The 13,176-nt window shown below is 33.3% G+C and overlaps 2 protein-coding genes across 2 annotated transcripts; one reads left to right on the top strand and one right to left on the bottom strand.

Annotated features, from left to right (window-relative positions):
- The first annotated feature begins 475 nt into the window (after positions 1-475).
- LOC105346999 (transmembrane emp24 domain-containing protein) lies at positions 476-4,655 on the top strand. The gene is made up of 4 exons (XM_020074829.3): positions 476-812; positions 1,459-1,576; positions 2,329-2,474; positions 2,932-4,655. Exons 1-4 carry the CDS (start codon positions 594-596, stop codon positions 3,163-3,165), a joined length of 717 nt encoding a protein of 238 aa, XP_019930388.3. The 5' UTR covers positions 476-593; the 3' UTR covers positions 3,166-4,655.
- LOC105346998 (spermidine synthase) lies at positions 4,253-12,785 on the bottom strand. Its single transcript, XM_011455845.4, has 8 exons — positions 12,532-12,785; positions 10,320-10,440; positions 9,763-9,855; positions 8,507-8,660; positions 7,878-7,961; positions 7,450-7,595; positions 7,036-7,158; positions 4,253-6,717 (listed from the first exon to the last, which is right to left on the bottom strand). The coding sequence occupies exons 1-8, from the start codon at positions 12,660-12,662 to the stop codon at positions 6,679-6,681; spliced, it is 891 nt and encodes a 296-aa protein (XP_011454147.2). The 5' UTR covers positions 12,663-12,785; the 3' UTR covers positions 4,253-6,678.
- Positions 12,786-13,176: the final 391 nt, after the last annotated feature.

Here is a 13,176-nt window from a genome sequence, read left to right as displayed (position 1 = left end):
TGCTATCTTTCTTAATTCAGATTGTCTCCAAATTTAACCCCCCCCCCCCCATGTATATTTAAATACTTTTTTGTTCGCCTGAGCGGTGAAGTGGTATATCATTGCTTCTCTGGTTCGAATCCTAATGTGGCACAGGAAATTCAGTCTTCCGACTGAGACCAAAGTAAGATTTAAGCCGTTTGTCACAATACTTGATCTCAGAAAGAAATAATTTTTTGCCGATTTCCTTCGACATTGATGACATCTAGTATCTAGTTATGAGTAAAATGTTCTCGAAAGGACGTTTAATAACAATCAACTTTTTCAAGATCTTCCCAGCACAAAAATATGCAAGGCGGTATGTGGTATAATATCTTATTTTCATACTATTGCGAAAAAACTAAAGAATAGTAGAATGACGGATACACATCCAACTCAATCTGTTGTTACAAAATCATATATACATGTATAGTCAAGGTAGCTTGAAAAATGACTTGCAATTGATATAGATAAAGAATTAATGCTAAAAATTGAGATCCAACTCAACTCAGATAAAAGTTTTCAAGAGTGACTTCCTACCTTATCAATTCTGTCAGAAAAACCACGTGGATAAAATGGCGGCGACCATAGATCTCCGAACTTTGGTAAACTTCTTCTGTCTTCTACCGATTTCTTTTCCAGAGAAATTGGGAGGAAGTTTACCTGACTTTGAATTCGATTTTGATGCCCTTCCGGGAACTCAGCATGAATTCAAAATAGTTGTGAAAGCGGGTAAAGAAGAATGTTTCGTTCAGAAAGTGGCACAGGGCGCTAACTTGCACATACAATTTGAGGTAAATAGAATTAAACAGATATTTTAAAAGTACTCTGGTTAACTATAGAGAAGCAAACTTGATTTCCACTTTAATATAGTTGTAGGAATTTTGAAGAATAATGAGAACATTTTTATTACGAAACTGGGAATGTAAAACTGAAATGAGAATGACTTTGTTTAGAAACATTGCATTCACCTGAGATAAAGTACCTTTGTTGTCAGGTGTACGAGCAGTTCTGTCTAATGAACCATCACCTTTCTCTATCCATTGGCGATTAGTTATACCATGCAATAAAGAGCAATGGTTGTACAAAAAGCAATGTATCTTGTCGTCAGGCAGATGAAAGGTAACTGGGCCCCACAAAGAAAAAAATACACACGCCCAAAAAACCCTTAAATGGGATACTTCAAAACCAATGAATATCGACTGCAAGAGAGGTTTAAAGCATGTTTTGGTATAACCATGCATCTTTCATATTCATGATATGGTTTTTGGTCAGTTTACTTGGATTTTAAATAAGAATTATTAAGAAATTTAAAACATGTACACATAAGTGATAAAAACTGATTATCATGTATTTTTACCAACCCAGTAAATCCAGGGACTATCGGTCTTCTAGATTCCCAGGCCCTGTTTTTCAGTACTTGTTTTTGATGATCTGTAGGTGTTACGGGGAGGAGACAGGTCCATCAACGTGGTGTTGATTGATCCCAACTACCAAGTCATCCAGCATCTCCCTTACCAGACGGACGGCAAGATCGACCACGTGGCCGTCATGTTCGGCAAGTGTTTCGTTGCTAAAAACCACAAAAACAAGTTTTGTTGCGACCCCAAGTACTAAAATCAAATGCAATAGGTATACAGAGCTTCCTTGCTGAAAACATGTTAATAGCTATGTTTTGATCAATTGGTTTTATCCATACATCAAGTTTCTTGCTTAGGCCTACATTTGCATACGTTTAAGTTGCATTCATTTTTATCCGCATTGTCCGTTACCTTCATATTTCATAGGAACTACCTAAAATTTAGCATTTCAAGAAAAAAAAGTAACGGTTTCTGAATATGCAGAAAAATACATGTCAGATCCGGGCCATATACCTGTTGTATAAATAGTGCCTGTTTGGAAGGGTAACTGTTGAAATTGACACCCCGAGACAACCATTGTCAACCGACGCGATGCGGAGGTTGACAATGGTTTTCGAGGGGGTCAATTTCAACAGTTACCCTTCCATAACAGGCACTATTTATTTTATTATACTGAATGTCTAAATTTTAAAGAAAATTTTACTGTTTTATATAGAAATGAAGTGAATTCTACGGCGAACCGTACGCGCATAATTTACGCGCATGTAACAATTCGCCGTGTTACTCGTTGCCAAGTGTGTTGCTAACGCTGAGGGTAATAGAACGGATTACCAACTGCGCCTAAACCAATCAGATTTCCGTTTTTAAAATGAAAGTATAATAATGTGATCTTTTAGCATTTGCACGTTAATTGATTACAAAATTAATGTATATGGTCTTTCCTAAATAGGTGCTTATCAAGTTTGTTTCGACAACACTGCCAGTAGGTTTGCTGAGAAGTTAGTCTACATTTACCTGGTAACATACGTCCCGGAGGAATGGTCCAAGTATCTCCAGGAGATCCAGAGTGTGAGCGCTTCCGTCCAGAACTTCACGGTAATTCCTCATTTTTAATTGGACAACGAACAACTTTTACAGCTTTACTGATCGCATGAAACAGGATTTTAATAATCCATGCACATGATCAACCTGTTCACCGTAAAATTACGAATTTCATCAGGTCGAGAATCTTTCAGTCACACAGAGAAATCATAATGTCACGTAACGGTAACTTAGACATAGGTATGATACATCAAATGGGTTCTTTGTTTGTTTCTGGAAACTTTTGTACCTTTCTGGTTTTTTTAAACATACTTTTGAAGATTTATCTAAAATGTGGTCTTATTGATAATATTTCGGTATGTAACAAATACGGTATTTGAATAAGTCATATAAGCAAATGTCAATAAGTTCTTGTTAAGATTCATTTCATATAACACACATCATAAGATAGAGACAGATACGTTTACAGATATGACAAAAATATGATATTTCCTCCATTTTTCTTAACAAGGGTGCGTTAGCAGGAGTGCAGTCCTCGATAGAGAAGGTCAAAATCCACCAATCAGAGAGCCGAATGAACGTCATCATGGACTGGTACCTCCTGACCGGAAACAACAAATACATCGTGTACTGGTCCATCTTTCAAATATGTGTTATCGTCTGTACAGCCGTGTTTCAAATCTTTTGTTTGAGGAGATTATTTAGAGTGCCAAATGTAACACCGACATCAAAACCAAGAGCTTAATACATATATATACTTTTAAAACCATCATTCTTTCTACCATGTTCAAATCATTTAGTTCATTAATAAATAGATATGTCATGCGTATTTATTTAAATTTTCATTAAAATGACAGAGTAAAGAGATAATCATATTTATTGGCCATAAAATACCAGATATAGGCTGAAATATTTTTTTCATTGTTTGATAACAAATAAAAAGCCGTACGTATCGCAAACCATGCATTTTCTATGAATATTCATATTAAAAAATAATATAGAGTAAAACATTAGGGTAAAAAGCAGCGTATTTTTTTCTTTGATTATTTGATAATGTGCTTTATTTAATACAAACTGCAAAAAGTTCCTGTATTTTGCTAATGTTTCGTGTTTATTTGCGAAAGTTACGCATTTATTCACGAGATAAGCGTTTTTTCGCGTTTAGCCTATTTCCGAAAGTAATCTCATTGCAAAGCTACAAAAATATAAATACTTTTTAAAATCAATGAATATATTTATATTTAAAAATGTTCAATGCAGATTTAAAAGAAAATATCTTTTTTTCAAAATTATAATGATACATAATCTCTTATTTGACATACAACCCGCATTCTTTGGCTAAATCATGATCACTATAGGTATTAGTAGTCATTTATGATCGAGTTATCTCTCTTATTCTATTTCTATCCCCCCCCCCCCCCAACCTCCCTGGGGAACACCTCGAGATCTCTTAAGTTTTTTTACTTAAACAATGAATATACATAATGTTTTTTCGCAGTTTTGAACTCAACAGCGTAGCGCAAAACGTTATTTTGTAGATAGTAAAATTTTTTAATACACTCTGATATCTTATTGTGTCAGATACCATCGTAACTTTTTAAAGAGTGTATTTTAATTAACATGCATTCCAAAAAACACAGTAACTTTAAAGGACCATGGATATTGAAGGAGGTATAGAAGGGGTGTACCGGTACTTAGAGATTGTGTTAGGCTGAACCCGAGAATTACTTCAGGACTTCCTCAATACTTATGTTGCTGCAATGTTTCTATATGCCATGTATACATGTATCAACATGTAAATTCTTGAATATAAAAACACCACCACTCGTACATTGTACTTTATGGTATTTATTGTCTCAAATATTAAAACACATTGATATAAACCTTCATCCAAACAACACTGTACTGTGTATGAATACACATCTAGCAACACTTGGTCGAATCACAATGAATCAGTCCATTCCAATTAAAAATTAACAATCAGGCAAGTACTAATGGTAGTGAGTACATCATCAAAACAAAACTGATTATCTAAGGATAGCACTAGGAAATAACAGATTCTATCACATGATCACAGGATTGTTCTACTAAGTTGCCAAGGAAGATAAGTTCATATATATTGCACAACATCTCAATACACAGAGTGAAAAACCATCCACTACTACTGACAATATCAATTATTGAAAAATCACTTTTGTGCATGTAGAACCAAAATGAAATGAAGTGTATGCTTCACTTCATCCTGAAAAAATTAACAGGGTTTTATTAAATTCATGACATGGTAATTTCTAATCAAAACAGAATTTTATTTCCATAAAGAATTGCAATTTCAAATGGAAAATTTCATTTTTTCATTTATTTACTTTCAAAAATTTGGTCTCCGGTTAAAAAAGATATATCTCAATGCAAAATATATTAACTGCACTATCTTATAATTAAATTCCTTGAGATGTTAATGACCTTATTATTTTTCAATAAATTCACCAATACTGGGAACTGACTGAGACATTTGTTATTCATTTGCTGAAGATTAACATCTCATGGCATGATATAAACAACATCTCTGCCACATTTCTGTAAAGAAAAAGTGACAGACAGATATATCAATACATGTACCTGTACAGTCATGTTTCGATAACTATACATGAATGGTCACACTTCTCCTTTACATGTAAGTCGATATATATAAGATAGTTTGAATCTAGCAATTAATAATTTTAAAGAACACTTCTAAAGTGAAAAAAAAATATACTACCAATAATTTTACTCTTTGATAAGATTATACATGGTCTAAACTTAAAACCATTTCAGACCTGTCATAAAACGGATTTCATTTTAAAATCAGTCCAAGTAATGATTAAAATATTTACATATTAAAACTTTATAAAAAGATGGATATATTTCTTGTTATAGACGTCATCTGACTGGTCAACTAGGATGCATCTTACCATCTGCACCATTTAAAAAAACACACATCTAATCCAACAATTCACATGCAGACAAAAAATGATGACAAATAAAAACACTAAGTGATTTGATAAAGTTTACACCTTAATATGGAGTACACTGTGAGTTAATGAGTATATACCATGGTTCATTAAATAGTCCTCATAACTTCAAAAGCTTAATATTAAAGGTCCTTTATTTAAAACTTTTATATGCCTGCCAATAAAAGTTAGATGGAGCAAATTACTCTGGACTTTTGAATTCACTTAGTAATAGTAAGCATTAATACAAGAACGTAGATAAATGTTACAATCTGCCCAATTTAAACAAGTTAAGGATGTTAAAACATATGGACCACCTATTATGTTCACAGACGCTAGCCAAAATAAATACCAAAACAGCCTTTCAGACAACCTGTTGTCAAGAGTAAAACATGCTACTAGCTTAGAGTATCCCATCTATTTAGCTGCTTAATAAAAGGGTTAAATTCGAACAGCTAGTGGAAATTTTTACAAATAGTATTTTAAATTTACTATGTCAAATGTAATTTGTCAGTGCCACTTTAAAATTACCTAGTTTTCAATTCAAGGGCTATAAAATTATAGCATGTACATAGTAATCTTTTACAGAGATCCTTAAAGCATATAAAAAAAAATTAATTAAAAAAAGGGTGGTTTTAAAATTTCAAAATTCCAAATACATGTACCAGTAATAAAAAACAGTTTTGGGAGTTATTAAACCACTAAGCAAATTTATGCAAATCCTGAATCTATGAAGATTATCAGAACTAGATTTTATGAATTTGATTAGAATAAGGTTACAATCAATAATGCACAAAAGAAAAACAACTCTGTTAGAGACAAGATCATCAGTGCTGAATACATAGTAAAAATACTACAGAGACTAACTCAAACAAAAACATATCATTCAACCTAAATCAACCAAACAGAAAAAAATATATATCATAAAAAAGTATTAATAGATTTGATATAAACTCTGAAATATGGAAACACACAATAAGTAAAATAATGCCAAATAATTCACCCTCTCCATGCTTACAAACATCACACACTCGATGCAAACAAATCAAAATCTTTGTTCGTAAGATAAAATTCAAGTTTGGTCTGCCCTATATGTTGAGGAGTATGGACCCGGCCTGGACGGGACTAGGGGGAAGCCCCCCTGATTCCCACTGCTGTGTATTGAAAGTCTTCTGTCTGTTCACATTATTACTGGAGAGAAGGAAGTGATGAAGGTCATTCAGATTACACAGTAATCAGGTGCAGCTGGCAACTCAGGCTAAAACAGTGACTCATGTGTCCGACACGCCGTTGGAGACTTGTTCCAGAGCCTGCAAAGACAGGGCCCGATTATATGTACAGAATAAATACTGAACAATGTGACCTCTTATTGCTTCCTGCTTTGTCTGTGAAATGTTTGTTTCTGCTCTTTGGTTACATAACTACTGTAAGTCAAAGACTGAAGCCACATAAATGAACATTATAATTTTTGAAAAAAATTATGACCAAAATATCATCAGGAAGATGATTAGTCTTCCTGCTTCCTGGAAAACTGTTAAACTTCTGTTTCCTCCCTTTGATTTCAAAACTATGCTGTTAGCAAATAAACCATATCAATAGACACCTTACACAATTTTTTAAGCACTTACCTCCTTAGCAAACTGCGGAATCACAAAGGATGCCTTGTGAATGTCAGAGTTATAGTATTTCATTTTCATCTTCTTGATCTCACTCTCCTTGTATATTCTTCTAGGTTCATTAAATTTAACATCCTATGAAAAAGAGTTAAGAACTCATAAGCAAAAATAAAATATACCGGTAGTTTCATGAAGAAACAAGAGAAAACTGTCAACGTGACAGCAAACTGGGTTTTATTTTATGCTATTTTCACAGTTACAAAAATTCAAGGTTTTTCTTTTCAGCAAGAACAGTACATGTATAGTTTCTTGCCAATGTTCATGAACAATCTTGAAAAACATTTTGAGTACTTATATTGCAAGGAATTTAAATATTTGATAGAATACAGTTTAAAGATTTCATCTATTTGGAGGACTGTCTCTTACTGGGTTGGTACTGGTGAGAACAAATCCTATGTGACCCCCGGTATAGGTGGGGATCAGAGTGTAGGCGTATCCCACGGCCGAGAAGTTCTGTCGACAGATCCGCATCAGTTTCTGAACCAATGGCAGGTCAAGGTACAGGTTCTCTCCTATAACAGCAAATATATGTACAAAAACATAATCATATTAAATACATGTATAACGACACAATAAACTGACATCCAAACAATGGTGACTAAACATTAATGTTAACTTTTTAGAAGTGATTGCAGCTTGTTAACCTTTTCAAAATACATGCAGTTAATTTAAAATTATGCATCGAAAGTCAAAATAAGCATATTGCACTGGTGTTTTCACACTATGGGTCTGGTACTGGGTTTGGCTAACAGTTCTGGTTTTTTTAACTGTCATACATGACATAAATGGCTGACCTTGACAACATATAATTCCACTGGGGCGTAGTGCTGCCTTCATGCTGGCATAGTATGACTCCTCATACAGACCCGCAGCTGCACCTGATAAAAAATAAATATGATGTAATTATAATAAAACATGAAATCATTGAGGTTAAGATAAAAGAAATTAAGAAATTAATAATATTCATAAACCATTACCAGTAGATATAGAATTACATCAAAGAGAAACTCCATAGTGGGGTAGGCATTAAGATTTTCTTTTTTCAAGATAATATTAAGACTTATTTGAGAGTGTGATTAAATTTCTTGAAGCACAAAATGCTATATACCGGAAATATTTACATAAAAGAGCCAGCAGCACAACAGACTACTGCAAATATCTTCCTGAAACCAATAATATGCTTTCAGATAAAATTAATACACTAACTACATGTATATTCACTACTGCAATCAGTAGTTAGCTGCAAAAATGTATTGCTTGCTATCCCCCCCTCTCTTTTTTTTTTGAAGTGTTGGGTTGGGTGTGGGGGGGGGGGGGGTGGGTGGGTCAAAAACAATAGTAAAGGACCATTTTATTGCAGTTGGACCTTGAATTTTGTCCATGCAACTTCTTTATTTGAGACAGGGTAGAGTGGGATACTGACCTATGGGGTCTGGAGCATCAGTTATTATCACATCAAACTCCCCTTTGTGCTCCTTCATGTACTTAATGCCGTCTCCAACAAAAACCGTCACCTTTGGGTCGCTGAGACAGGAAGCCATGCTGGGGAGATGCTCCTTGCATACTTCAATAACACGCTGTCAAATGACAAACACATCCAATAAGATGTCTGAATAAATACAATACATGTCACATAATAGTTGTACCGATCATTTTCAGACATGGTGAGCGGATGTTTGTGACCCTAGTGTCTTAAGACATGGTGAAATGTTCTGGGGTACCTTTCTAAAGTATTTCTAACAGGTGCCTGGTACTCTGTATTTCATGTATTCAATTATCTATACCGGAATTTCTAACAAAGCAGTTTTTGAACCTAAAGTCAACACCAATATTCAATGTTAGGAAAATAATCAATTTTTCATTCAAGATTTCTGGCAGACAATAATTGTGGATAGCAATTAAAGAACTGAATTCCTTTCTATCACACAGCTGGTAAAAAGTGTGTCAGCATGATAGCTGAACCTTTTCTGTCACTGTAAGCAACACTAACTCTTGAAAGCAATAGACACTCTGCATTTTAAATCAATTGTTTTTTTGAAAACATTCATACAAGGGACCTTTAATTACAATTTAACAGTTCTATCTTGCAACAAAGACTTGTACAAACAAATACAAAAAATACAATTGCTGATTTGATTAGTCACCATTGGCAAGTGTCTTTACTTTGATGGGTTTATCTAGTTTAAGTAAAATCTTATTTACTTGCACAGAACTTCATTCAAATTAATAGAGAACTCATAAAAAATGTGGTGCATAAAATATAAAAAATATAGATTGAGGGTATGAAAAGGCAAAATGTTCGCATTAAAACCATGAAGATTTGGACAATTTATACGTCTTCAAAATAGCCAAATATTTTTTCAGTCAGTGATGTAACATCTAGTTTCACTATCAAATTCAGACCATCATACAGTGTATTGCAAAATGATATTCATTTGTTTTCCATATATTTTCCACAAGCATGGAAATGTGCTACATTTCAATGATTTGATAAAATTTGCCTACTATAAATCTTCTTTTGAAAAAGTCCATAACCTTTAATTTCTTAGTTCAGATGCACATCTTCCCAGCTCAAATGATAGCTGGAAATTTTAAGTACTGACTTGAACAAGTATTTTCTGAGTTTTGGTGGCAATACACTTATGTATTTCAAGTGTGTGATACCAGAAATTGTCTTACCTCATCTATTTCACAGAGAACCACTCGTTGGACACAACTGTTCTTGAGAACTTCTCTAACCACCCCACCATCTCCACCACCTACCACAAGCACCTGTAACAAACACCAATCCACATCAAACAGAGAGAGAGAGAGAGAGAGAGAGAGAGAGAGAGAGAGAGAGAGAGAGAGAGAGATTTTTTGAAAAGTTCATAAAGTTTCATGAATTTATTCAGTTCAGTTCATTTATTCACTCAAAACCGTTTCAAACATATGGTACATGAGGACAAAAATAACATTAAATTATACATATAAATTGGGTCAGAGGTAGTAAAGTATAAAAATATAAATTAACAGGATAAAGTTTGAATATAAGGATAAATATTCACTCAGAATAGAATCAAAATTACTCCGAATCTGATCTTTGATCTCTGGGCATAGAAATTATCAGTGCAAGACGGTCTTATCCAAAAGAAAATTACTGGGTATGTGATCTGAATTTGTAAGGTATTTGTAAGGTAGAGATAACCTATAATTTTTCTGGAGGATTTCTTTCATGATGAAAATGATTTGATTACCTGTTTTGGATTCTCATGACAAGATAAGGGGAGGTGTGCAATCATTTCCTGGTAGGCATGTTCATCCCTCTCTGTACACTGTATAATGCCATCAAGGACCAAAACATTGCCAAATGATTTGCTTCAAAACAAGGGGGAAAAAGTTTATTATCAACTGTCAAATCCAGCTAGTTTCAGAGTATCCTGCATGCAAAATGCAACAGGATAATGCTGCAGGACAATGACAAATGCTTACTTGCACCTTGCTAATGTGCACATTTTTACAAGGTAAAAAAGGCAGATAGAATGGAGCATTAGTTTTTTCCCTGTTTTATAAAACTTTTCAAAGTAACTGAACTCAAGAGTTTTCCATATGGAAAATCAAGGAAAAGTAGTGAACATGTCAAATTTATCAAATTTGAGTCAAAGTCATTTTAAGAAATGCCCATGCAAATTAAAACAATTACATGTATTGGGCTGTTTATGCATTCCTATATATAATAGCCAAGAAAAAAAAATCAATGCAACTAAAATCTCGGATTTTCAAAACAGTACAAACTGAATAATTGATGTATAAAATATGGTTTGATGAAAAGCTAGAAATGCAGTTGTACATGGTGAATCTACATCTTTGGGGGATATCATAGATACATAGTATTGGCATTTAACACCCCATCTGATGTTAATATTATGCATTATACAAACTCATTTTAAAAGCTTGACTGGCCTAGTTTTGAATTAGCTTATTTTGACAACATATTTGTTCCCCTCTAGTTCGCTTTTATTTGTGTAGATGAATAAGGAAATCAAGTTTTGTCATGTTGCTGTTTATTTCCTTAATCAGGTTTTAATCTCCAATGAAGTCAGGGCTCTTTAACATGTCTATTACTTGTATACTGAATGTGAAAATAAATTTCAAAACTGCAGTAAAAAGTCGAGTAATAATGAGAGAATTTCTAAAAACTTTTTTTCACAATTTCATGGATAAATGGTTTTTGCTCTATTGGAGACACTGATTAACTCTGCATGCCATGCATGCCAGTGATTCACAATTCTAAATGAAAACTTAGTTTTCATATGTATTGCTTACACTGAAAGTTAAAGCACTGAATACTTTGATTCTTGTATAGTAAATTCCATACAGAAGAATATCAAAATTCTTTTTTCTGGAACGGTATCAAAATATTGTACATTTGATACTAAAACATACAAATACAAGGATGTCTGACACTAGTTTATATATATATTTTTGAAAACAGTATATGCTATCCAATAAATAAAGAGATAATGTGCAGTAACTATTAACTGAAGCTGTTTCTTTGCTCAAAAGATTGTTTTTATATTTTTCTTGGTTTCCAAACTAACACTAATATCATTTTGTTAGATTACATTATCTTTCAGTTATTTGTATAATCTTTGAAAGGACAGAGCATCTTTATAAGTCATAATTGAACTTGTCTGCTCTTAGATATCTGGTCAGATATGATTCAATCCACATTCAAGATCAGACTAAAATCTAGGACTAGTGTTTTTTTTATTTGGGCAAGTGAGAGAAAAAATGGGATGAATTAAATTGATTCCAAAGCAAGAGTATGAATATGATGTGTTCAAGAAACTAAAAATTGTGTACATTGGTTTCTCCACTAAAAAACTGATGCTATGAATTTCTGTCTAAGCGCCCCCATTGTTTCATGCACCCCTTCCCAACCACAAACAACCCCCTTATGAATTTTTCCTAATATATGCAGTGCAAATTAAATTCCCTGCACTACTGAATAATAATTTTGCCTTACATTAAGTGATTTATCAATAACTAAAACAAAAAATATATATCACATTGATTAATTCAACATATAATCTTACTCAAGATTAACAACAGAATATTACATAATAATACTTATCAGTTATGCAATAATTCATGCTTTAACACATCCATGTGTAAATTTTAAATTTACATGTAAATGCTCTTTCAGTTAAGTATGCTCGATTTTTAATATATCACACATGCAAGTCACCTGCCAATGCAAGGCAATGGGCACATACGCAAGGCTACGCTGTATGAGGACTGCTTTAATTAAAATTATAAATGTATGGAATTTGAAACAATAATTAACATTGCGTAATTACAAGAAATGAAAATTATAAAGACGCTGGCAACACCATAAGAGTTATTTAAACAATAATAAGCATATAAATCGATATAACCACTAATTATTTCCGATACTATACATACCTTTTAAACACGAGTATTTCTTGAAATTTAGATTTTTCTTGATGTAAAATTTCTTCTATTTGCAATGACACACAATATCCAGACCACATCTCATTTATTTCTCGAAACCATCCGTCCTCAATGCACGACATCTTTCTGGAAGGCCAAAATGTTCCAATACAACAGTATGAATTATATTGTTAGACAACCCCAAAAAATTCGTCGTCTATCGATAGATCAAGCGTGTTTGTTTTCGGATCAGAATATCAAGAATGTCTAACCCGATTCATAATCCATAGTTCACTCTTCAGGTTGCACAACACTATTAATTTTTACTATATATTCTTACCAAAATTACGCAACTTTAGATACGGGTAGCAAGTTTAAAACAAACTTCTGGGTAAATTCCTCTTTACAACTTTTAAAACAATTGTTCCTAACCAATTTAGTAGCAAAAAACACACAGCCATCCACAAAGGCACGAGAGTTTGTTTACATCAAAGTTACACATGTGCTTGAAAATCATGTCCGAGCCCTTTCACACCCCTGCCTAAACAACTGGCATCAAAAATTCAAGTGACCTCGTATTTTTACAAAGGTGGGAAAATCAGGCATTTTACATGTTGTTTTTTATCTCATAAAAAAGTACAGTCCCTGTCGCTGGCG

This window comes from Magallana gigas, chromosome 3 (assembly GCF_963853765.1).
Source record: "Magallana gigas chromosome 3, xbMagGiga1.1, whole genome shotgun sequence".
Taxonomy (NCBI): Eukaryota; Metazoa; Mollusca; class Bivalvia; order Ostreida; family Ostreidae; genus Magallana; species Magallana gigas.
This window is presented reverse-complemented; position numbering and strand designations above follow the sequence as displayed.

Bases quoted from the DNA above. Each gene is read 5' to 3' on its own strand.
- LOC105346999 (XM_020074829.3), top strand. From the start codon at position 594: ATGGCGGCGACCATAGATCTCCGAACTTTGGTAAACTTCTTCTGTCTT. The intron at 813-1,458 runs GTAAATAGAATT...GATGATCTGTAG, and splicing joins ACTTGCACATACAATTTGAG to GTGTTACGGGGAGGAGACAG. The intron at 1,577-2,328 runs GCAAGTGTTTCG...TTTCCTAAATAG, and splicing joins CCACGTGGCCGTCATGTTCG to GTGCTTATCAAGTTTGTTTC.
- LOC105346998 (XM_011455845.4), bottom strand. From the start codon at position 12,662: ATGTCGTGCATTGAGGACGGATGGTTTCGAGAAATAAATGAGATGTGG. The intron at 7,962-8,506 runs GTCAGTATCCCA...ATTTTTTATCAG, and splicing joins TGATGCTCCAGACCCCATAG to GTGCAGCTGCGGGTCTGTAT. The intron at 6,718-7,035 runs GTAAGTGCTTAA...CTGTCTTTGCAG, and splicing joins TTCCGCAGTTTGCTAAGGAG to GCTCTGGAACAAGTCTCCAA.